The 22,753-nt window shown below is 30.8% G+C and overlaps 7 protein-coding genes across 10 annotated transcripts; 4 read left to right on the forward strand and 3 right to left on the reverse strand.

Annotated features, from left to right (window-relative positions):
* Positions 1-321: 321 nt before the first annotated feature.
* On the reverse strand, positions 322-1,884 carry LOC122398173 (deubiquitinase OTUD6B). The gene is made up of 4 exons (XM_043397838.1): positions 1,681-1,884; positions 1,072-1,486; positions 770-989; positions 322-689 (listed from the first exon to the last, which is right to left on the reverse strand). Exons 1-4 carry the CDS (start codon positions 1,748-1,750, stop codon positions 504-506), a joined length of 891 nt encoding a protein of 296 aa, XP_043253773.1. The 5' UTR covers positions 1,751-1,884; the 3' UTR covers positions 322-503.
* A 350-nt stretch (positions 1,885-2,234) lies between these two features.
* Positions 2,235-8,285, forward strand: LOC122398130 (mediator of RNA polymerase II transcription subunit 15). 2 transcript variants are annotated; one of them, XM_043397762.1, is made up of 12 exons: positions 2,235-2,441; positions 2,610-2,697; positions 2,823-2,874; positions 2,955-3,149; positions 5,757-6,016; positions 6,107-6,265; positions 6,325-6,458; positions 6,532-6,614; positions 6,698-6,859; positions 6,934-7,219; positions 7,296-7,398; positions 7,481-8,285. In XM_043397762.1, the coding sequence occupies exons 1-12, from the start codon at positions 2,380-2,382 to the stop codon at positions 7,808-7,810; spliced, it is 1,914 nt and encodes a 637-aa protein (XP_043253697.1). In that variant the 5' UTR covers positions 2,235-2,379; the 3' UTR covers positions 7,811-8,285. The 2 variants fall into 2 exon arrangements, with proteins under 2 accessions (XP_043253697.1, XP_043253698.1); XM_043397763.1 differs by having other exon boundaries at positions 6,340-6,458.
* A 455-nt stretch (positions 8,286-8,740) lies between these two features.
* On the forward strand, positions 8,741-10,417 carry LOC122398263 (GDP-fucose protein O-fucosyltransferase 1). Its single transcript, XM_043397974.1, has 6 exons — positions 8,741-8,946; positions 9,025-9,140; positions 9,217-9,340; positions 9,403-9,767; positions 9,875-10,111; positions 10,214-10,417. Exons 1-6 carry the CDS (start codon positions 8,838-8,840, stop codon positions 10,415-10,417), a joined length of 1,155 nt encoding a protein of 384 aa, XP_043253909.1. The 5' UTR covers positions 8,741-8,837.
* Positions 10,418-10,888: 471 nt separating this feature from the next.
* Positions 10,889-13,231, forward strand: LOC122398631 (dynactin subunit 2). The gene is made up of 9 exons (XM_043398713.1): positions 10,889-11,074; positions 11,198-11,269; positions 11,351-11,484; positions 11,556-11,667; positions 11,757-11,914; positions 11,983-12,229; positions 12,303-12,479; positions 12,566-12,668; positions 12,741-13,231. Exons 1-9 carry the CDS (start codon positions 11,039-11,041, stop codon positions 12,917-12,919), a joined length of 1,218 nt encoding a protein of 405 aa, XP_043254648.1. The 5' UTR covers positions 10,889-11,038; the 3' UTR covers positions 12,920-13,231.
* A 23-nt stretch (positions 13,232-13,254) lies between these two features.
* LOC122398632 (60S ribosomal protein L27) lies at positions 13,255-14,682 on the reverse strand. Its single transcript, XM_043398714.1, has 4 exons — positions 14,613-14,682; positions 13,888-14,120; positions 13,593-13,729; positions 13,255-13,333 (listed from the first exon to the last, which is right to left on the reverse strand). Exons 2-4 carry the CDS (start codon positions 14,104-14,106, stop codon positions 13,285-13,287), a joined length of 405 nt encoding a protein of 134 aa, XP_043254649.1. The 5' UTR covers positions 14,107-14,120; positions 14,613-14,682; the 3' UTR covers positions 13,255-13,284.
* A 358-nt stretch (positions 14,683-15,040) lies between these two features.
* LOC122398611 (probable nuclear transport factor 2) lies at positions 15,041-18,266 on the forward strand. 3 transcript variants are annotated; one of them, XR_006259204.1, is made up of 6 exons: positions 15,041-15,313; positions 15,394-15,465; positions 15,697-15,795; positions 16,351-16,471; positions 17,377-17,503; positions 18,076-18,266. XR_006259204.1 is itself a non-coding variant. In XM_043398672.1 (5 exons), the coding sequence occupies exons 1-4, from the start codon at positions 15,206-15,208 to the stop codon at positions 16,462-16,464; spliced, it is 393 nt and encodes a 130-aa protein (XP_043254607.1). In that variant the 5' UTR covers positions 15,041-15,205; the 3' UTR covers positions 16,465-16,471; positions 18,076-18,181. The 3 variants fall into 3 exon arrangements, 2 of the variants coding, with proteins under 2 accessions (XP_043254607.1, XP_043254606.1); XM_043398672.1 differs by lacking the exon at positions 17,377-17,503 and having other exon boundaries at positions 18,076-18,181; XM_043398671.1 differs by lacking the exons at positions 16,351-16,471; positions 17,377-17,503.
* Positions 18,267-18,405: 139 nt separating this feature from the next.
* LOC122398610 (4-hydroxyphenylpyruvate dioxygenase) lies at positions 18,406-21,509 on the reverse strand. Its single transcript, XM_043398670.1, has 12 exons — positions 21,405-21,509; positions 21,154-21,180; positions 21,011-21,073; positions 20,477-20,581; positions 20,194-20,319; positions 20,047-20,136; positions 19,868-19,968; positions 19,712-19,789; positions 19,389-19,623; positions 19,202-19,324; positions 19,004-19,120; positions 18,406-18,901 (listed from the first exon to the last, which is right to left on the reverse strand). The coding sequence occupies exons 1-12, from the start codon at positions 21,405-21,407 to the stop codon at positions 18,827-18,829; spliced, it is 1,143 nt and encodes a 380-aa protein (XP_043254605.1). The 5' UTR covers positions 21,408-21,509; the 3' UTR covers positions 18,406-18,826.
* Positions 21,510-22,753: the final 1,244 nt, after the last annotated feature.

Below are 22,753 nucleotides of genomic sequence, written 5' to 3' on the forward strand. Positions count from 1 at the left end.
ACATTTCTGCTTTAATAAATTTTCTTCGAATACATCATTGCTCAACTCTCATGTAAAATGAAACATTTAATATAAAAAAACGTTAAACATAATTAAAAATAAATAGATATTTACATTAGAACTTCAGACCAAGTATTGAACAATGTATACTTGCTATTCATTGGCAGCTTCTTTACGTATATTGTCAAACATTTAGGTAATAAATAAATATAATTTTTATAGTGATGCAATAACCATTTATATATAAAAAAATTAAAGGAAGACCTACTGATTTATAGCATCTTAATATTTTTAATCTAATTGACTATTAACAGATATTATTCATTTTTTAAGTATATGGCTAGTTACCAGAGAAACATTTAAGTATTAATTTAAGATATGACTGATATGTTTCCTGGACAAATTGTGGCAGCTCTTTAAATGGTTCATACATTTTATCTCAGTAAAATGTATTAAGAAATTACAAGCTTAATTTCTTAATTAAAAACATTAACCCATCTTTATCAGCTTTCTTCTGCTTTAACATATTTTGTAACAGAGTTATAATGGGCACCTAGTTCATACATATGACGATGATAAGTCAATATCATCTTTTTCCCATTACTATACTCATTACCCACAATATAAGGTGCTCCCGATGCTTGAACAACTTCGATCGGACATTTTAATACATGTGAAAGAACTTGTAGCTATTTTAATTAAAAGTAATTACATAAGTATAGTACAATCATTAAAACTTTATTGTACGTTAAATTTAATTTCATCTCACCTCGATAGCACCACCCCAGGCATTTGTATCTGCCACGTCACTGCAATATTTCTCATACTGTTCCGGCGAAAGTAAATTGTCAGAATCTGGATTAGAAATGAATGGTAAAAATTCATTCATCTTTTCTCTCAGATATACAGAAGTTTTCAATCTGAGCTCTTGAAAATTCAATGGCGTTTCTCCTATAATTTTCAATTGGTGTGCAACAGCATTGTACAAACTATAAAAGTTATATAATTAATATAAAACTATAAATATTTACAATTAACACAGAATTAATACATTAAAAATAAATGTCTTACCAATGACCATCGCTTGGAATATCGAACATCATTAGATCGCGTTCGTGAAGAATTTTCTTTATAGCTTGCAATTCTACATTTCTTTTGCCAAAAACATTTAATGCTTCTTGTTCTATTATTCTCTGATTGCGTTCTTTCTCTGCATTTGCTTTCTTGTCTCTTCTCTTCTGTGCTTTTGAGACTCTATGCGTTAACTGTTCATGTTGTGCATCATCTTTAATCACTTCATTACTATAATCTTCTATATTGTCATCTTCTGTGTTATTAATATTAAGATGTGCAACTCTCCATCTGGTAGATTCTTCTTCTTGTCTTTCATCTAATGTTTCTTCTAAACGACTGATTTCCTCTGTAACCTCTTTCTTCTTCTTTTTGTCACCCTTGCAAATTGACTTTTTCAATATTTGTATTTGTGCTAAAATTTTAAATATAATAATTTAAAGTTTATATTTAAAAACATATTTATGAACTTCCATGATACAAAATACTAATAAAGACAAATTATTTTGTAACTATAAAAGCAACGTTTGCAACGTTTTGACATTCCAAATGTGACAGCGTAATTTAAATGGAAAATAATTAACGTTTCGAGTTACTTAATTTGATCACCTTGTAGTTCCTTTCGTTCCTTTTTATGTTTTTGTATTAATCCTTCCTCCGTTAATATCAACTCTGCCATTATGAGTATAGAGGTTACTTACAAAGTATACATTTATTTTAAGGTTGAAAGGAAGAGAGCAGAAGAGAGTATCGAACATGATCGAACATGATGGCCAATGAATAATGTTCCACGGCATTTTCATGAATCAATTCCCACTTCCCGCTTAAGATTAAGTCAAGCTTAAATTTTTTTTTCACTCGAACCAAATATCCAAGAATTGTTGACTATATTTAAAGAGAATATTATACTATTTAATTATGTAAAATTAATTGATTTAATATTTTGAACGATTATAATTTTTTCTCAGATTTAAAAAGAAATAGTTTTCAACATATAATTGATAATAATATTTATTACATTGAGTAGTGTATACGATGCATCGTATAAATATAACGACATAAATGCAATTATCATTTTCATAGAAACGCAGTAAGGAGGCTCAGGCTATTTACAATTACCTTTATGTCTCGAACTGTGCGAGAGTTGCGTGACTATACTGCGAAAGTCGAACTTAGACTCTTAGACTTTCTAAGTTCGAGACTTAGGCTTTAAAGTTCAGAGTTTACTATATAGATGTTTGGTTGTTAAAGTTACTCTGGCAAAAAAAAGCTTGTTTTAATTGTGTACTTAATCATTCAATATAAAAAATGGCAACGGATGAGAATTCTTGGAAAACGCAAAATTTTCGACAAAGTGTAATTGCGAAAATGTAAGTTACTTTGTGTGAATCGAATTTGAACTGATAAATATTTTGATTTATATGATTTTAATGATACATAGTTTAATAATATAAAATCAACGATAAAAGGAGCATTCATTGTTTAAATATGTATACATATTCAAGAAAAATAAATGAAACATGTATATTTTCTCACAGAGATGAAGTTGTACAATCATCCGGAATGCCTACAACAAGAAATAGCATTGATATGGAAAATCATGTTTTTCAAAAAGCAAAAACCAAGGTTTGTTGTTAATCTCTTTGTTCTCCTTACCAATATCTCAACAAAAAAAAAAATATACACATTATTTCTTAGAAAATCAAATTCTTAATTAGTTTCATTGATAACATTAATTTTTTTCATTGCAGGAAGAATATTTAGGTTTTGTTGCTAGATTGATCCTACATGTCAGAGAACTAAGTAATATATATTTCATTTGTTACCTGGAACTTAGATTATAGAACTTAAATTTGTATGTAATATTGTCTCATCCTTTCCAGATTCTAAAAAGGGTGCAGGAGGTGCTGCACCGGGTACAGCTGGTTCTGGAAATCAAGGGATGCCAGATCCAATTGGGGCACTACAAACATTAGCACGTCAGGGGACTGGTATTAATCAAATGATGAGTATGAGCGGGCCAGGATCCAATCCTCAAGGAATAATTCAACAACAACCTACGAATACTGCTACAAATTGTGAGTTTCTTCCCCAAGAAGAGTAAAGCAATCTGTTCACTTACGATTCTAATCTACTTTTGCAGAGTGGTAGGTTGCTGATCTATGTTGTTACATACATAATATTAAATGCAATAACTTACTAATCATACCACTCACCTGATTCATTTGTTCTGAATCTTTCAGTATGAGTTGAATAATATCAATACAAGGAAAAAAAAAAGAATGGATTAAGAATAATATGACATCAATATTTAAGGCCTTCAAAGGCCAACTAAAACATTTGACTCAATATCTGCCAGGATTGATATTTCCTTTTCTCTACAATACATTTAGTACACATTCATTACAAAAAGAAAAAGAGTAAATTGCACATATGATGTGATAAAGTTACATATCCCACAATATATAGAGTGTATTCTAACATGTGGAACTCACTTCAGCTTTTGATTGAGAACACAAAACAATTTTTTTGGATTAATTATATGTCGCCAAAATATTAAAACAATAACAATCGATAGTGAAGAAATAAATGTTTTTCAGTGGCTCCAAAAATAAAAATAATTAAATAGATTTAAATTTTGGAAATGAGCAAATCAGGCAGCAAGTCCTGCAAGACCTATTCACTTATTAGAAAATCATTAGTTCAAGTACTAAAACAGGATGGTGTATCATCATGCAGAAATCATATGTGACATGCAACATCTAATGGAATTTCTTGCAATAATTTATGCAACAGATTATTCAAGAAATTGGAGTTATCAAACTTCTTTTTGCATTTTTAGAGATTTACTTTCCTTAAAATACTATGTAGTGAAACTGCAACTTCAAATTCAAAATTTTGTACATGGGTATTATTTTCAACTGTCAAAAAATCGAGTTTATTAAAACAAATGATTTGAGGTATCAAAAACCCTTTGAGGTATGCTCAACTCTGACACTAAAAACTACACATATTCAAGTTTCAGCAAAGTCCAAGAGGGTACTATTCTTCCACAAGAAGAAGGCACAGTGTGTTTACACCCCCACTCTTGCTGCAATCCGCTGATTGGCTGTCATCACCTGTGAGTCAGCAGACTGCAGCAGGAGTGAGGATGTAAACACGCGATGCCTTCTTCTCGTGGAAGGACTATAGTTTAAATATGTTTAACAAGGGGTATGCGTTGTATCTGAAGGAACATACAATAGAATCAAAGCAATATTGAAATTTAGAATCTTTTTTCTTGGACAGAGATATTTCAAAAGTATTGGATTTAAATACTTAGTAATATCTAATGTTATAAATTGATAATTTTATCAAATATTTTTATTTTGTAGCAAACTGAAACTTAACCTAATCATTGTTATTATAAAAGATTGTAATCACTATTTATATATAAACAAATTTTGAAAAAATGCCAAAATTGACTAACAGATATTACTCACAATATGCCAGTTCTGTGGAAAGTGAATTTCTTTATGATTCAGATAACTCAGATGCATATAACAGATTAATGAATTCACCATCTCAAGTTTCATTTCAACGATATATTGAACATAGAAATAATGAAGAAGGAATCCATGAGTTTTGGAAGGATACATTACATGAAAAAAAAGATTGTGCAAAAGAGATAAAAAAGAAATGTGGTATGGCAGTTGATATAACAGATAATCGTGTATCTTATATTTATAAACCTGTCTTTAATGAATCTTCTGTAGAAGGCATCAAGTTTGTAATAACACTTAAATATATTAATCTATTGCGCAAATGGTACATCAGTTTAGGATACAGCCGATTACCAGAAGTGATCAAACTTGATAACAAAATAAAAAATGGTGTTTATAATCCTATTGGACACAGAGTACTCAACATGGTGCACGAAATCAAGATTTTGTTAGACAATTTTGTACAGAGATTAACATATGTGCATCAAGTGTTTGATAAAGTGAACGAAACTTATAGAGATATAGCATTTGATATAGATAAATCACTGGTCTATTTAAAAGTATTGCTGATAGAAAAAGGCTGGCCAAAAAACTTAGAGAAAACAAGTTCTAAAGATATTATTATTTTAAAGCTACAATTGGATGAAAATCTACAAACTAAAGATATTTCGTACGAATATATATGTGGAAAAAATATACCAAAAAAAATAAAAAAAATGTACATAGATAGGCTTGAGAATATGATAAAAATATTTTTCTTTTACCCTTTAATGGAAGCATTTGAAAAGTTTATGAATGAAGAAATTTCAGTTGAAAATGAGCATTTTGAAGAAGTATCACCATCATCATAATTATATCATTGTAATATATGTATTTAAGATGTACGAAGCGATTAAATGATAAAATATGTGCCTTACTTTTTTATAACGAACTATTAAATTAATTTTATATAATTGTATATCAATTTTCATTGTCTGCATTATGTTTTCTAAAATATTCTAGTTATATAAGTAAATTATATATTTAATCATGTGTAAATTGAAAAAATATACTCTTTACAAAATATAGCATTTGCATTATTTTATGTGTATATTTAACACTTAATTCTGAATTCTTTTATACATATACCAACTTTTCATGGGATAATACAACTACACATTTATTTGCAACAAATAATTTAATTGTACTATTGATTTTTGTTAGTATTGCAAAGCTTAAATCAACGTCCTGGACAAACTATGGCCATGCAAGGTATGCAAAATAAAATGCCAGGAATGGGTATGATGCCTGCCCAAACCAGTGGCCCAATGAGTCATATGGGTTCAATCCAGACCATGCAAAATAATTCAATGCTGACACAGATGAATCAAATGGGACCAGGACAAATCCCTCCACAAATGAATCAAGTAGTTCCTAATCCTATGGGACAAATTACTCCAGGGCAAATGCAGCAAAGCATGCAGGTATATATAAATATTTTGATAACGAACATATCATTTTCAATTTTTGTAATAAATATACAAATAAATGCCAAAATACATGTCACATTTTAGACTCAAATGCAGAATCAATTATCCAGTCAAATAAGTAATCAAATCGGTGGATCTATAAGTGGGATTCAAACTAGCATGCCACAGCAGATGAATCAAATTGCTTCGGGGCAATTGGGCCCTGCTCAGATGCAACAGCAGTTGAATCACATGCAGAGAAAAGTATAAAGATCAAGAAGTAGTACATATATACATACACAATATTTTTAAACGTTTACAAGAATGTTCACTTTCAGCCAGGTGAAATGATAAACACTGGATTTGCAGGTCCTCGAAATGTTACTGCAAATCAGTTTTTAAGACAAAGTCCATCGCCGTCAGCTCCAAGTCCAGCTGGTTTAAGTGCACCATCAAGGTTATTGATCTAGAATAATATTTCAGATATGTTAGCGTATTCGTACATGTTTAAAAGAGAATATTTTGTATAGTAACCAGATGGTAGCATCTCCAGCATTAGTTCCATCACCAAGCCCACAGCATGCTATAATGGGAGGACCGCAACGATCTGTAGGTATGTTAAAAACAATTTACAATCTAAAGTTTATAATTTCAAATACAAATAAAAACAGTAATAAATATTATATATTCAACTAGGCATGGCACCATCTCCTAGTAGTTCTTTGAACACTCCTGGAGGTGTTGGTGCTACTCCAAGTCCACAACAGGAGGACCAAGCATACAGAGATAAAGTTCGACAATTGAGTAAATACATTGAGCCCTTACGAAGAATGATCGCTAAAATGGGTAACGAAGGAAGTAAGTAATCTAGGGATTAAATGCATACATTTGCATACATCCACTATCAATTGTCACATTTATTTTCATTGCAGATGTCGATAAATTGAGCAAAATGAAGAAGCTTCTAGAAATTTTATCGAATCCTAGCAAACGTATGCCAATGGATACGCTATTAAAGTGCGAAGTTGTTCTTGAAAAAGTGGACTTCAAACGAAGCGATGCTAGCGTTGGACCTCCGGTACCAACATTGAAAGAACATCACTTCTTCAGTCCGCTTTTGGAAACAGTAAGCACGCATCTTCAAAGCCCGGTGGTAAATCATACATTGCAACGTACATTTGGTCCATGTTTAGAAGCTCTGTTTGGCCCAGAAATAAAGTGAGCGTTATTTATATTTCTCTATGAAGAATTATATTACACGATGTCGCTAATGATATTTTCTTTGTACAAATAGAAATTTACCACCGCCGCTGAAAAAGCAGAAAATAGAAGAATCTCTTAGCGATATACCAGACGTATTACAAGGAGAAATAGCTCGATTAGATCAACGATTTAAGGTAACTTATTTATCATTACGTTATATAATTTTTTTTTTCGTAAAGTGCGCATATGTATATATGTGCGTATATGTGTGCATAGGTCAGCCTTGATCCAGCGCAACAAAATGGATCTAAGTGTACTCAGTTAATATGTTGGTTGGATGATCGTCATCTTCCATGCGTTCCACCAGTATCGGTTACAGTTCCGGCTGATTATCCCCTTACGCCGCCTCGTTGCGTTATGGCGCCCCATGAATACGCTACAACGTTTCTCTGTGCCGTGCAAAAGGCTTTAAATGCGCGTATAACGAAACTTCCTCGTCGCTTCTCTGTTTCTCAATTATTAGACACTTGGGAAATGAGTGTAAGACAAGCTAGCGCGCCCTCGCAAACGCCTATTACCACTAGCACTGTACTAATGGGATTATAGTACGATTTTATTCGCAAAATATTTTATAAACTTGATATAATTATAAATTACTTATCACACATTTATTTGTAATCGTCTGTGTAATTTTTCCTCGCCAGATATCTATGGCTATATATATTTCTTTACAATTTAAGTAATATCAATGTTTATACTTCTAGTATGCGAAAAAACTGAGGATTCATAAATGGTGTACGCCAGGCACGACACATTTTGATACAATCATAATAGAGTGTTGCCAGGGCATGAAATCATGATATAGCTCAATTTTTTATTTTTTTTTTTTGACTTGCACCATTATGATTCTCGCAGGAAACATCCACAAAGTGATGCTTCCCCCATTTTGATATAGAATTTGTTTAACGATCGTAGAATAGAGTTGGATCATTTCTGATGCACTTCATTTATCCGATCGTTAAAAGAATTTCGTGCATATTCAATACTTTTGAAAATAGCATCGGATTAAATTTGGAGAATATTTCACCCCTTAATCTTGGGTTACTGCTGTTAAAAAAAAATACGTATCCCTTTATTTCGACCGCTCAGAAACCTGCTGTGTCATTAAAATGGGTTGGAGGGCGCATTTCGCAAATGTTCCTCGTCGAGCCCCTCGTATAAAGGAAAAAATGTGTATATCCTTGAAAAATATATATGTATGTACATTTTTACTTAAAAGAATTTATTATTAATTCCATTTTCTTTAACTTTAGCTTAATTAAAATGCCTATAGAATTAAGATGTATCAAACTCATTTAATTATGTAAAAATTCTGAAAATTGCAATACAATAAATTTGAAATGCTAGAAACAATGTGTAATGTCCCTATTCTGTCCCTGCGTTTCCCATGTTTGGTGTTAGACGTATTTCTATATTTTCAATGATCAATGCACGTATCCATAGTAATGAAGGAAATGTATAAAGTATCACTAGACAGTTTATAGGTTGACGCGGTGTCATATTCTATACTTAAAACGTACAATGCGATAAATTATTTACATTGCGCAAATTCGATTGAGAAAATTTGATCGCAATGTTCAGTATTATTTTTTTAATTTTGTTACTGACCAAGTTTTATAGCTCATATTGCGAACATTTTAATATTGATACAAACGGTTATATTGTTTACTGTCCATGTATGGGTAAGATTGTAACAATACTTTTGAACCTAGCCTTTATCCTTATAAAAAATAATTACATACTACGGTTATGGATTTCAGGAAGATTTGGAAATCAAGCAGATCACTTTTTGGGTGCTTTAGGATTCGCAAAAGCAATAAACCGTACTTTGGTTCTACCACCATGGGTCGAATATAGAACTGGGGAAACTAGATCTGTTAGTAATCGATATTGTTTAACATCTTACAAAACAGTTACATTCTATGATTAAGTATTTCTCGTTTATTTCTTAGATACAAGTTCCTTTTGATAAATATTTTAATGTCTCACAAGTACAAAGTTGCCATAAAGCAATATTAATGGAAGATTTCATGAATGGTATTGCAGAGAGAATATGGCAACCTAAGGAAAGAGTATGTAAGTTTTGGATGTTGTACAAAAAGATTAGATATCTTTCTGAGACATGCTATTGCTTTTAGCTTTCTGTTATTCCGCGCGTGGCAAAAAAGATTCATGCAATGCTAAAGAGGGGAATCCATTCGGTCCATTCTGGGACACGTATAACATAGATTTTGTAAAATCAGAATTTTATGGCCCTCTTCATTACGATGTATATCATACAGACATGGCAATACAATGGCGAAAACGATACCCTGCAGTAAGTTGGCCGGTATTAGCGTTTACAGGTGCACCTGCTAGTTTTCCTGTTCAGTTAGAAAATAAAAAATTACACAAATGTCTCGAATGGAACACACTGATGCTTGATAAAGCAAAAGCATTTATAAAACAGAAATTGTCAAAGGGAGCTTTTGTAGGAATTCATTTGCGTAATGGAATTGATTGGGTATACATCTCTATTATTTTATAAATTACTAACTAAAAAATAATATAAAACAGTATGATATAAATATAAATAAAAAGTATGCATTATTTTTCCTTTGTTCATTATAGGTTCGTGCTTGTGAATTTATATCAAGTACACCAAACCTTTTTGCTGCTCCCCAGTGTCTTGGTTATCGAAATGAACGTGGTAAAGCAACTTCTGCTATGTGTTTGCCATCGTTCGATTTAATAGTACGCCATCTCAAACGCGTTATACGTAATGGCAATGATATCAGATCGGTATTTGTAGCATCTGACAATAATTACATGACAGAAGAACTTACTAAAGCTCTAGCGCGTATGGAAGTAAGAAATTTGTCAAGATATTTCATGATAATATATACAATATTGTCTATAAAACACGCATGTATTAACAGAATTTGATAAATATCTTTTCATTTATTACAGGTGTCGGTTTTTGAGCAAGATTCGCCCGCATCGCCCCATTTAGATTTAGCTATTCTTGGAAGAGCAAATTATTTTATAGGAAATTGTATTTCGTCTTTTTCAGCTTTTGTTGCTAGAGAAAGAGAGATTAAAGGATATCCTACATTCTTTTGGGGCTTCCCCACAGAAAGGTCTTCATTTTCTGTTACACACGAAGAATTGTAATAATAAAATAACTATTTCTTCCAAATATTTCATCTTTTTCTCTTTACTTTCATTTACTGATAATCAATAAAGCGAAATTTATACTAATTTGAATTTAATTATTCTGAAAACTTTGGTTGCTCCTGTAAGTTGAATTACGGGCTAAAATATATTTTTTTTTCATCATTCCTCGTAATGATCGTGGCATTGTCATTTTTATTTATGTCTTCTGAAATAATACACTTCACGGTCGATTGTGATAGTCGAATTATGAATATGATTTCGCGCAGGTCTCGGAATTAACCATATTTTAAACTATAATTAAATTATTATTATTAAATTGTTAAAAATATACACTCTCTTTTTAAGGCTAACTTCGTTCAAAATTACCACTTTCTTGTATTAGTGCATATACTTCCTGGAAGATATCGCGGAAGTCGTGCGAATGAAAGCGAATACTTAAAATCGTCTTGTCTGTGGTAAAACTGGGTGTTCACTGACATATTGCTATTTTCGTTCTCGATCTTGATATTTCGAAACAAAACCTTCGTATTGTCACTTGTTAGTGGAAGACGTAAGAGTTTCTTACGTTGTAAAAAATTATTTAAAAAGCGATAATACTTTTTCCCTTAGCTGTAAAAAATGGCCGATCCTAAATATGCCGATTTACCTGGCATTGTAAGTACTTCATATACCTGACGACAAAACTATGCCGAAATAATTGTAACGTAATGTGAATTTAGAATGTTATACTAAAAATTAAAATTTTCTAATTCCCTAAAATATTGTTTGCATAAATAGGCGTATGATCAAGTTGATGTATACGAGACAACCGATTTACCAGAATCTGAACAATTTCAAATTTATCCCGAGGTAAAACGTTAAATGTTATTTGTTATTTATTTATTCTGTTATAAGTATTCACGAATTGTTGTTAATATTCTCGTTTCGTAGGATGAAAGTGATTCCATAGAAAAATTACATATAAGTGCCACAGAAGCATTTAATAAATTTAAAGGTAAACATGTTGTCAATAAGGGAATTGATTTCTCTGATAGTGTATCACTGAGACCAAAGACAGGCTACAAGTAAATTTTCTCTTTATAAATCAGTCCGAAAGAAAGATTTGTGCATGTTAATTTTTATGAAATAATTTCAGATTCGAAGACTGGGAACTTCCTGGGGAGGGGGAAAAGGAAACACCAATTCAGAAATTTCATCGTTTGCAGTGTGATATCAAAGACTTGTACGAAGAAATAAATGAATTGAAGGTATTAGATCGTTGCTTATATCGTAAAAATATTGTACAACTTCTGTTTAAAGCATAAGAATATTTTTTACACTGCTTCCATAAAATTAGGAAAAAGCAGAGGACAAAAAAGAAGATACAAAATCTGTTGTTGATATAATTTCTCAAGTACAAGACCTAGGTAAACAGTTAGATTCCTTAAAATTGGAGGAATCTCTTGGTGCTGATCTTATTGCAACTCTATCAGATCCACAAGGCACAAGATTAAAGTAAATTTACTTATATTACATTTATATTGCAAGAATCAGAAATTTTACTATATTAATTAATATTTTAGAGAACTAATATCACAAATAGAAGCATTCAAGCAAACCAGTATCCCTACCTCTGAATCTGATTTAGAGGCACAGAGTACAAAAGGTGATAAAACGATTGAACTTAATGTACTCAAGTATCAGATGACATACCTTCCAGAAAAGGCACGAATGCAAGAAGCAGCAAGAATTGCATTGCTCGAACAAAGACTATGTAATTTAGAAAGTGTCATTGGGGCATCCAACGATAAACTTGCTAAATTTTCACAGGTGCAGTATAATTATTACGTTTATAATATTACAATTATTTTAGCTTGTTTTATTAATGAACTACTTTTGACAGAATCTCAAATGTCAAGGAATAATGGAAGCTGTTCAAGAATTAGGAGCAAAAGCTGCAGTATTAGATCCCCATCAGTTAGACATTATCGAAAACCGATTGGCTTCTTTACTTCATAAAATGGATAGTATTGCACAAAAAAAGACTGCGCTAAATTTAGACTCAGAACAAGAACAGAAGGTACACTATTACCCATGAATATACATATTATTGAATAAACAGAGGCAACATACGTACTTAAATTGAACTTCAAAAACTACTTTCAGATTTTAGAAATGTACGAAATCGTGAAACAAACCGAATCGATGTCAGAAATATTACCTCAAACCGTAAATCGATTGTTGGCGTTAAATACACTCCACCAACAAGGTATGTACTTGAATAAAATTTTTATGATCACTTTTTGTCATGTGTGATAAATTTTGAATATAATTGTTCCAGCTGCCGAATTTAGTAAATCTCTAATGCGATTAGAAGAGTTACAATCACAAATTACCACCAATTTGGAAAGTAATAACTCTCTTTTAAAAGGAGTACAAGATAGTTTCGCATCAAATTTAGATATTATAAAAAATAATATAGTATCACTGGATGAACGTATTAAAAAACTTAACAAGTGATAATTTATAGTAATAATTAAAATTCTTTATAGATCGCGACACTCCAATGTTTCAAATATATATTTATTGACACTCTTTGAATTATTGGGAATTTGGTATGAATCATGTATTGCATTTTAAAGGTATTTTTTACCATAATTTCACCGAATTGTTTTGTTTCTAAATATAATATTTTCTATTATATAAGTTAATTATTCTTGCACGTTATGCAAGTAAAGAAACTGAACGATGTACGCATAATAAAAATAATTTTAAGCACGCATAATAATAAAAGAAATGCGATTAATTCGTTTTGTCATAAAAGGATGATTAAAAAATATTACGCTTCGAAAATATTTGTATAATTTTACATTTATTAAAATTAATTAAAATCGTAGTTTTTGGAAGAACCATTTGTTTTTACCAGATTTGTACCTATAAACAAATATTTATATTACCGTATAAGTATCTACAAAATCACAAAGTCACAAAGCATTAAAACAAAATACAGAAAATCTTCATATGAAAAAAGTATGTTCTGCGATATAATAATTTGTAAAATATGTTTGCAGCTTTATGATTAATTCTAATTCTTCATGTAAAATAAAATCCTTTTGGAATCGAAATCTAATACATAGGAGAATTGTTACAACTTACTCATCATATTGTGCAATTAAAAAGGAATTACACTTACTTTTCTTCAAATTTAACACGTGTCTGGAATCGAACCTTCTTGCGTTTCATAGGGTCCTTAAGATCTTTAGGAGTTACTTTCTCAAAATGCAAATCTACAGTGTATCTTGTTGGCATCAAATGGTTATAATTTAATATCTAAAATACAATCAAGTTTTATAATATATAAAATGTTCAAACTGCATAAAAAACAAGTTAAAGAGAGTAAGCATTTATTTATTCTAAACATAGAATATTTTTTACTTTGTACGTTACTTAAACTCGTTAAAAAAATTTTAGATGCTTGAAAGACTTACTTTCACAAATGGTTTGATTTTAGAACGTTTGTGAAGTTTCGCTTTGCCCATTCTTTTGTGTACTTTACGTGGATATCGGTCAATACCCGCAACCATGGCATGTCCATATTGCTTTTCTGTGGTGCCGTCGTCAAAATTACGTATGACAATAGCTTTTCTTCCCGCATATCGGCCACTAAGGACCAATACGACTTTCCCTTGTTTCATAATCTTCACCATCTTGAAGATATGTACTGTAAAAAGAAGATTATAAAATTAGTTTATTAGTCTGAAAATTGAAAGATACTAATATCTGCTATAAAAATTTGTGTACAATAATCTAACTTAATAATCAATGCTATTCTTTTGCAGGATGTAACAAATACTATACAGATATTATAGTGGCAGTTGTAAACACTGTTCCAGAAGTATCACATAACCTCTTACATAGATCAGTTAGTTTTTCTTTAAATTAGGAAGCAAAATTATGGAAAATTAACACGTTTCGGAACGTATAAAATTTAAACGATACGTACAATATCATATTCAATTAAATATAAACAAAGTTGAAATGTTTGTTGATACACTTGAAAACCTGTTATTAAAGTTACAGAGAGAAAAAAATGGTTAATATGTAAAAATCATCGGAATATCTACTATTTAAAATAATAGTATGTATATAAACGAATTATTTTTCAATTTTCCGATGTTTTCGGATTACATCCTCAGTAACAAACACTACACACCTTACGGCTTTTCACACCGGAAAAAAGGAAGTTAACCTCACTTTTGATCACTGACCGTTCAATATTCGAAATCTACACTACAGATGTCGCGTTAGTAGATATCCGGTGATGGCGGCAAACCAATCCTACATCGTGGTTTAAATAACGTTCAACAAAGTTGTTTCTTAATAGCGAATTTCGTTCGGACCAGGTATTACCCGTTGATAAAAAATAAAAAATTTGTCTACCTTGTAAGCAATTGTATTAAATAGTTTTTAAACGTGCAAACGATTAGTTTTATATGTATTTCATTGACCAATTCAGAAATCATTAGTAATTGTATTTGTGCAAAAACGAACGTAATCGTTGCCCAAATATCTAAACTTTTCGAGAGTTCGAGAATAATTCCAACGATTTTCTCGATACATCGAAATGATTGGTCGGCATAAGTAGCTTCCTGCTCGCTTGTGTCTTGCACGAGGGATGTTAATAGGCATTATTTTACTCTTATCGTAGAATTTTTATGAAGACAAAAGTGCCGAACGATCAAATCATTTAAAAAGACTGATAGTGTTGATATCGGATAGTGGGTGTGAATATAATAAGTTAGCATAATGGCATTAAATCCACAATATGAAGTTATTGGAAAGGGTTTTGTACAGCAGTATTATGCACTATTTGACGACCCCACTCAAAGACCAAATTTAATAAATATGTATAATGTAAGTCTTAATTGTTTGTAATCACGCTTATTTCCTGTATCGATTCCCTCCCACATATTTATTCGACGCTGTGTTTACAGACCGAGTCGTCTTTTATGACGTTTGAGGGTTTGCAAATACAGGGTGCTATTAAAATCATGGAAAAATTAACTGTAAGTATTTACAGTAAAAAATAGCATATATTAAATATATTGTATGTTACTCGTGCTCGTTGTTTCCAATATGGTTTATATAAACAAAGAAATGATAAGGAGTTGATGAATTCTATTGTTTTTGTATAAGAGCAATTATAAAGTTTAATTGATAGTGTAGTTTTATTTAAATTAGAACGAGGCCAACGCTGGGTCCTCATTTAATGTTAAATACAAATTTTTCATTTCCAGAGTTTATCATTTCAAAAAATTAATCGGATAATAACTGCTATTGACTCGCAACCAATGTTTGATGGTGGTGTGCTCATTAATGTTTTAGGAAGGTTGCAGGTAAGAAAAATAATATTCACTCTATTATGATTACAATGTGGTTAATATCAATAAATAGAGACTTTCATATACAAGTATGCAAAGTCTGATTGTAGCTTATACATACATATATATATTATGTGTGTGTATATATACATATATGCACACATAAATGTATGACTGATAAAAATTTTACATCATAGAAAGTATTTTGTAAAAACAGTATGTGCAAAATTCTTATTCCAATTGGTTCAGTAATTTAATTTCTTACTACCATGATCCTCTTTATAATTGATACAATATTATTTCTTAAGCAAAGTAAAGTTTTAATTTCAATATCTTAGTTTTTTAAATACTTTGTTACATTAGTATACTTTGTGTTCGTCCATACGTTATATTTTATTGGCTGGACATGCTACACAAATGTGTACTGTACTGCCTTACATTTTTTGTGCTGCCATATGAAGATAGAGATTGAGCTATGACTAATGTCCAGCAACAATCTCTCTATATACCTACCTCCGCAAAGAAGATGAAATAAGAAAATTGAGTCAGTGATTGTTGATGATTGGGCAGACTGATGAGGATCAGCCCCATGCATACATCCAGACATTTGTCCTGAAGCCTATTGGCACCAGCTTTTACGTGCAGCATGATATCTTCAGACTTGCACTGCACGACACGGTTTAGGCATCAGGTACTGATCTTCCATTGATCTGTTTACCAATACAGGCAAGCCCAATACTAACTAAACGTCTAAACTTGCTTTAAATTTGCCAATATGCCTGCTTGTTATTAACTCTCATTTGAATCTACATTTGTTGTCATGCTGCTTTTATATATGATGCAATTTACTTTCCCTAGAAAATAATTATTTTGCACTGGTTAGTCTTAATACATAACTTTTCAATGAATTTTGCACCCAAAGTATGTTTGTAGTATTGAAATCATTGTCTGCACATTTAAATTTATTGAAGTTACTTAGACCTAATAAAATTTTGTGACCTTTGTTGATTAAACATTTTTTGTTTGACATTAATTATGCTCCATCAAAATACAATTATACGAGATACTTTAAATTGCTGAACTGACAGGAATAATGTTAAATGTTTTAATCTTTTTTTTTAAAATGAAAATTATAGTGATATAAATTTTTCACATGAATTGATAGAACAGTGATGTAAAAAGTTATGAGTAAGTAAAGTTACATAATAGTAACAGATATATTAACAATAATTCAGCTTTACCTTTCAACATTTAAATATTTACTCTTCGTTAAACATTATTATATCTTTTTTTGTTAGAACAAAAATTTAATTATCATAGTCCTTTTGAATAATGAAAATTATTTATTGCAATCTAATAAAAAGACCTAGTATAGTCGTATAAAAAATTAAGGTAAAGCAGTTTTTTTTTTTCATATAAATTTTGTCATAATGGTAAGTTTCAGTATTGTAGCACATCATTTTGTTTAATTTTATTACATTTGTGGAACATTTGTATAATTTTCGCATGATTGTTTATAAGATCATTGACTGTGTTCAGTTATAATTTACCTTAGTCAATAACAATATAATTATGCATCAATATATTTTTATACAGGGTAAGTCACTTAATGCTGGAATCTAAAATACCTGCATTGTTTTTGGGGATAAGAAAAAATGTTTGACGAAAGAAACGCTTGATTTAAATGGACAAATAATATCATAAAGGTCACCTTTTCCTCAAGGTACACTTTTTCAAATTTCAAAATACAATCAATTCTCGATTATCCGACCCTCGATTAATCGATTCCCGGATTATCTAACTTCTTCATGTTTCCCCTAAATGTTTTATCTAAATCTACATTACATAATCTCTTATAACGTATTATGTCATAGAAACCGTATTACGATACATTGTTTTGTCCCGCTTATACCAGAATCAGAAATCAGAAATCAGGTATTTTTGTACAACGGATATTATAATAATCTTTGAGTTATTGTAATAAATGTAAAATTCTCCGATTTTCCAACACTCTTCATTATACGATCAACCCTCGGCCCCCTGTTAGGACGGATAATCGAAAAATTACTATACTTCAATTCTTTTGTTTAAATAGACCCTGTTTTATTTTTCGTTATTTACTGTATGGTTTTATGATTTTTCTTTTATACTTTATGTTTCAGTATTAGGTGACTTACCCTGATTACAATTAATCTTTCCTAACTAATGTTTATAGAAATTAATTTCATATAAAATATAAGTACAAATCTTCATGCATACTTATTTGTACAATATAAATTTATGATTTTATTACAGGCAGATGAAGACCCACCACACGCCTTCTCGCAAATTTTTGTGCTGAAGCCACTGGGAAATTCATTCTTCTGCCAGCATGACATCTTTCGCCTTGGCATTCATGATACTGCATGAAGAAAAGTGTCTGCAAATTCATCATGACTAATGGCAGACAGTTATCTGAGCCATGGACATCCCACAGATTGAAATAAGTGAGCTACTTTCTCATTAATATCCTTTGTCATCGCATATTATCCCATTCTTTCTAGATACTGCAGTTTTTATATGAAGAATATTTGCTTATATATTGGCCAGAAAAGAAAGGAATGTGAAAAATAGACACAGTTTAATAATTGTCTCGCTTTCTTGAATTTCTTCATTTTTAAGTATGCCTATTGTTGGTTACACATTCACGATATGACACCACAATATAATAGATTAGTATTACATAATACTTGAATTTAATGGTCGATTATAATGCTCCAAATTGTACTGTTACATATTTTACACCTTCACGCTGTGTGTATTTTTGTAAAACAGATATTGGCCATTAAATACATCTGGAATTAATAATGCGATGTTTCTATTCTCCAATGTGCAACATTAAAAAATTTTAATTATAATATGAATTAATAATATATATGAAAAGTAAAGGAAAATTGTTTCTTTATCACGTTTGTGATATTTTATTATATAAATTTTTTAAATGCAAACTGCCTATATATATAATTATATTTTTATCGCAATTAGTAGAATTACTGTCTACATTATTTTATAAATTCCCACGTTTAGCTTGCTCCATTTCAATAGCTTCGAATAGCGCCTGGAAGTTTCCAGCTCCGAATCCCTACATATGAACAAAATTAACGAATATTTAATTGTCTTATCTTTCCAAAATTTATCAATTGATGAATATCAATTTCATGTTAGAGTTAACCATAATACCTACATTATGATTGCGCCTTTGAATGACCTCAATAAAAAGCGTTGGTCGGTCTTGCATGTTTTTAGTAAATATTTGTAAAAGGTATCCGTTTTCGTCGTAGTCAATTAAAATTTTTAATTTCTAAAAGTATAATAATATTTAAAACTCAATGTTGATATTTTTGGTAAATTTACTTCCTGCGTAATGTCTCGATATTCGTACCTGAAGCGTGTTAAGGTCTTCTAAAATTTTTACACCGCTAGCCTTCAATCGATCTCTTAACATATCATAGTAACTGTCTGGTACATCCAGAAACTCTATGCCTCTAACACGTAAATTTTGTATCTGCAAAGTAAAAAAAATGTTATTTGAATTTAAGAGAAAATTGTTAAAAATATATTTAATTTACAGCTTCAATTATGTTGTTGGTATTAAGGGCAATGTGTTGAACTCCCGCTCCCCCATAGTATTCCACGTATTCCTGAATTTGAGAACGTTTCTTCCCAGGAGCTGGTTCATTAATAGGCAATTTAACAGTTTCCTCCCAATTAGTCATGACAATCGAACGTAGTGCAGAAAATTCTGTATGCAATTGAGTATCATCTACAGACCAAAAACGATGAAACTGCAGACAGTGCTCATACCTAAAATGAAACAAGCCTTTAATTAACAAATTTTTGCTTTTATTATGTTCTCTTAATAGTTTCTAAATTTTTATATTATTTTGCGCACCACTTTGCAACAGTCTCCATTTGTTTATCAGGTTGATTCCCAACAATGTGATCCACGAAATTTAATCCAACCTTTGGTCTAGATATATCATTGAATTATTTACAACTTGTTAATACACTTTGTAGAATACTATTTATCACGTTCTATATTACTTACAAACTCTTTGAAAATGTATCTACTGGTAGTTGTTGAAATCCTGGTAGGAAGACTCCTTTATATTTTGATCTATCTATGAGCGTGTGATGTGTATCTCCATACTAACAAGTAAAATGCAATATTCGTTTAAAATATTATTTTTATTTACTCAGCTAATTTCTCTCTACTCGGCAACTTACAGTTCTTAAAGTGGCAAATTTTACAACGCCGTACTTGTCCTTCTCTTCCCATATGTCCTTCACTGTTTCAGCACCTCTTTCCTTCGCGATCTAGAAATTTATGATCTTATTATTCTTACATATATGTGACTTTTTTTTTAAATATACCTTTACGATGACATCGATATCCTCAACATTAAAGGCAACATCACGAACACCGTCCCCGTGTCGCGAAATATGACTTGCCATTTCTTCATTGTCACTTTCGTAGGCTGATTCGAATACAAAAATAATCTGTAAGTAAGATAAACAAAATATTATCCATTCGAACAATGTAAAACGATAAATTCGCAATTCGTACCTCGTTAAGTATTTTTATGATCTACCGAAAATGTATTTTAATTGTAAAACAAAATTTTAGATCGAATAATAAATATTTGTTTTTGTGTACCTGATTTTGTTTAACAACATGGGACGCCACGTGCCTTGAACCAGTTTCTAAACCGCGATATCCAAAACGTTCAAAGCCCAACCTAGTGCAATAATAACTGGCAGCCTATAATAATAAATGGATTCAGGTATAAATTTATAACGTGTATTTAAAATATTGAGAATCCGATTGCATTTGGAACTCGTTTGTCGACAAAATTATTACGAATAAACACTATAATGCAAAATGATATAATTGTAGCGTTTAAGTGTAAAACTTGCTTAATGTTCTTTTATAATAGTTAAATATAAAATACAATTGTTGTGACATTGAATTAAAAGATGATTAATACGAATTCAAATAGAAATATAATAACCATTGGACTAAATAACTAGTTTATTTGAAATACGCTTCTGTGATATAATATCTTCAGAATTACAAATTATAATATATAATATAATACTATAGGAAATATTTCCATGTATAAAATTAGGTAAATATTTTAAACATTAAAAATATTACTTTATTAGCTATTTAGTATCTCATTTTAACTACCTGTTTCGCATTTCCGACCCAAAACGTTATATGATCGAAGCCCAAGAATTTCCCTCCTAATGGCTGAAATTTAAAAACTCTGTTAATAATGTTTTTTCATTTAATTGTATATGTATCATTCGTTTTATAATAACTTTGCTTACCTTCGGGCCTTTATCCGTGTACGTAGTCTAAAAAAAAATTGTAAAATTTGTATTTTAGATTTAATTTAAAAATCAACGAACATCTAAATACGATTAACATTTGGTTCGAAATTGTTTTTATGAATCAACGCTTTTAATTAAATACGTAACTTATTTGCCATACTCAGTTATTCATATTTAGAAAAGCTTGCGTAAGAAATATAATAAAAATATTGTTCTGTAGCTTAATACCATTTTCAAAATTATCTTACCATTATGAGTTATCAGTACGAGCGAAAACTTCGGTATAGTTTCCCTCAATAGTTTGTTTTTAATAACTCTAATCGCAGGTGTAACTTGCTTAAATATAAGCGCGTCGAAATTGGTGCTCAATAATCCCTGCCGTTGATTGGCTGATCACGGAGGCTTGTTTGTGTCGCATTCTGGAATCACGAAACGTAAATCACCTGCATAATGTTATTACCTACAAGCGAGCAGGTTTTTCAAGTTCGTTACACGACACGATCACATGATGTACTCCCGATGGTGGGCTCGACTCTGAAATGAATGCGTTTAATGTCAAATAAAATCCTCCAAATAAAGTTTGCTAATTTATGTACCAAGTCATTCCTTTTATACTTTCTTTTCAGCTTCCCACACTACTAAACCTAGGTTCACGATTTCTTTTCTCCTACTTTTGTTATTCGCTAACAATTTACTAATATTTTGCTGCCAGAGAATGTTGTTTTTCTCTTTGCTCCCGTTTTCCATAACATTGCAATGTCGATGGAAGGTAAGTATTTGCATTTACATCGTAAACACGCAAATGAGGTGTAACTCATTGCGTTTACAGAAAAGCATTACAAGCTTCCCACATCTAATAATAAGTGTCGTGATTATCTCTTTTACATAGATTACATTATAAATTAAATCTTCCTTGGGCACTTGTTTTCTCTTCAAATCAATTTTAGTGCACTAGTCACGAATGACCAAGCACGAAAAATAATGCAGTCGAGTATAACAATATTATTTTCTATATCTAAAAATATTAAGACAATGGTTTGTCGTTCTTAAATAATATCGTACATTTTTTAGTTCTGGTTTTGTGACATTATTATTAATTGGCAATATTTAATATTATAAAATTCCAAATGAAATCATATTACATATATTCCAAATGACGAAACGAGATTGATTATGCGTCGACGCTTAGATCTAGCAAAAGGCGGATTCTATATAATATAAATAATGCATGAAAAGAAACTCGTACGCCGTATGATATAAACATGTTAATAAACCGGCAAAACCAGGAGGCTCGCCCCTATTCATTTACATCATGCCCGAGGCGTGGCAAAAAAATAACGGAATGATTTCAGAATACGTAGTAAAATAACCATGATAACACATAAGACGAATTCCTAGTTCGATATAATTATTCGGTCGATTTGCTAAAAGAATGTTTGTTATCTTTGAAAACGTAAAACTGTCAAGGTTTTACATTTTCAAAGTTATTATATTTTCGCTAACATAGATATAGATTGCACACAATGATGTCAAGTTAATTATTAGGTGGATGGATAAAATATCGATATGAATACAAATTTTCGTGTATGCGATAGTT

Source organism: Colletes gigas, unplaced genomic scaffold (assembly GCF_013123115.1).
Source record: "Colletes gigas isolate AHSC1104 unplaced genomic scaffold, ASM1312311v1 Colletes_gigas_Sc00011, whole genome shotgun sequence".
Lineage (NCBI taxonomy): Eukaryota > Metazoa > Arthropoda > Insecta > Hymenoptera > Colletidae > Colletes > Colletes gigas.

Excerpts from the sequence above, each read along its gene's own strand:
- LOC122398631 (XM_043398713.1), top strand. The coding sequence starts at position 11,039 with ATGGCCGATCCTAAATATGCCGATTTACCTGGCATT. Across the intron at positions 11,485-11,555 it reads AGACCAAAGACAGGCTACAA|ATTCGAAGACTGGGAACTTC; the intron begins GTAAATTTTCTC and ends AAATAATTTCAG. Across the intron at positions 11,668-11,756 it reads AAGAAATAAATGAATTGAAG|GAAAAAGCAGAGGACAAAAA; the intron begins GTATTAGATCGT and ends CCATAAAATTAG.
- LOC122398632 (XM_043398714.1), bottom strand. The coding sequence starts at position 14,106 with ATGGTGAAGATTATGAAACAAGGGAAAGTCGTATTGGTCCTTAGTGGC. Across the intron at positions 13,730-13,887 it reads AAATCAAACCATTTGTGAAA|ATATTAAATTATAACCATTT; the intron begins GTAAGTCTTTCA and ends ATTGTATTTTAG. Across the intron at positions 13,334-13,592 it reads CGTGTTAAATTTGAAGAAAA|GTACAAATCTGGTAAAAACA; the intron begins GTAAGTGTAATT and ends ATTTGTTTATAG.
- LOC122398263 (XM_043397974.1), top strand. The coding sequence starts at position 8,838 with ATGTTCAGTATTATTTTTTTAATTTTGTTACTGACCAAGTTTTATAGC. Across the intron at positions 9,341-9,402 it reads GCAACCTAAGGAAAGAGTAT|CTTTCTGTTATTCCGCGCGT; the intron begins GTAAGTTTTGGA and ends TATTGCTTTTAG. Across the intron at positions 9,768-9,874 it reads TGCGTAATGGAATTGATTGG|GTTCGTGCTTGTGAATTTAT; the intron begins GTATACATCTCT and ends TGTTCATTATAG.
- LOC122398130 (XM_043397762.1), top strand. The coding sequence starts at position 2,380 with ATGGCAACGGATGAGAATTCTTGGAAAACGCAAAATTTTCGACAAAGT. Across the intron at positions 2,875-2,954 it reads CCTACATGTCAGAGAACTAA|ATTCTAAAAAGGGTGCAGGA; the intron begins GTAATATATATT and ends CATCCTTTCCAG. Across the intron at positions 6,017-6,106 it reads AAATGCAGCAAAGCATGCAG|ACTCAAATGCAGAATCAATT; the intron begins GTATATATAAAT and ends GTCACATTTTAG.
- LOC122398173 (XM_043397838.1), bottom strand. The coding sequence starts at position 1,750 with ATGGCAGAGTTGATATTAACGGAGGAAGGATTAATACAAAAACATAAA. Across the intron at positions 990-1,071 it reads ATTCCAAGCGATGGTCATTG|TTTGTACAATGCTGTTGCAC; the intron begins GTAAGACATTTA and ends TAACTTTTATAG. Across the intron at positions 690-769 it reads CCTGGGGTGGTGCTATCGAG|CTACAAGTTCTTTCACATGT; the intron begins GTGAGATGAAAT and ends TAATTAAAATAG.
- LOC122398611 (XM_043398671.1), top strand. The coding sequence starts at position 15,206 with ATGGCATTAAATCCACAATATGAAGTTATTGGAAAGGGTTTTGTACAG. Across the intron at positions 15,314-15,393 it reads ATTTAATAAATATGTATAAT|ACCGAGTCGTCTTTTATGAC; the intron begins GTAAGTCTTAAT and ends CTGTGTTTACAG. Across the intron at positions 15,796-18,075 it reads ATGTTTTAGGAAGGTTGCAG|GCAGATGAAGACCCACCACA; the intron begins GTAAGAAAAATA and ends ATTTTATTACAG.
- LOC122398610 (XM_043398670.1), bottom strand. Across the intron at positions 21,074-21,153 it reads ACACGGATAAAGGCCCGAAG|CCATTAGGAGGGAAATTCTT; the intron begins GTAAGCAAAGTT and ends TTTAAATTTCAG. Across the intron at positions 19,325-19,388 it reads CCAACAACATAATTGAAGCT|ATACAAAATTTACGTGTTAG; the intron begins GTAAATTAAATA and ends TTTACTTTGCAG.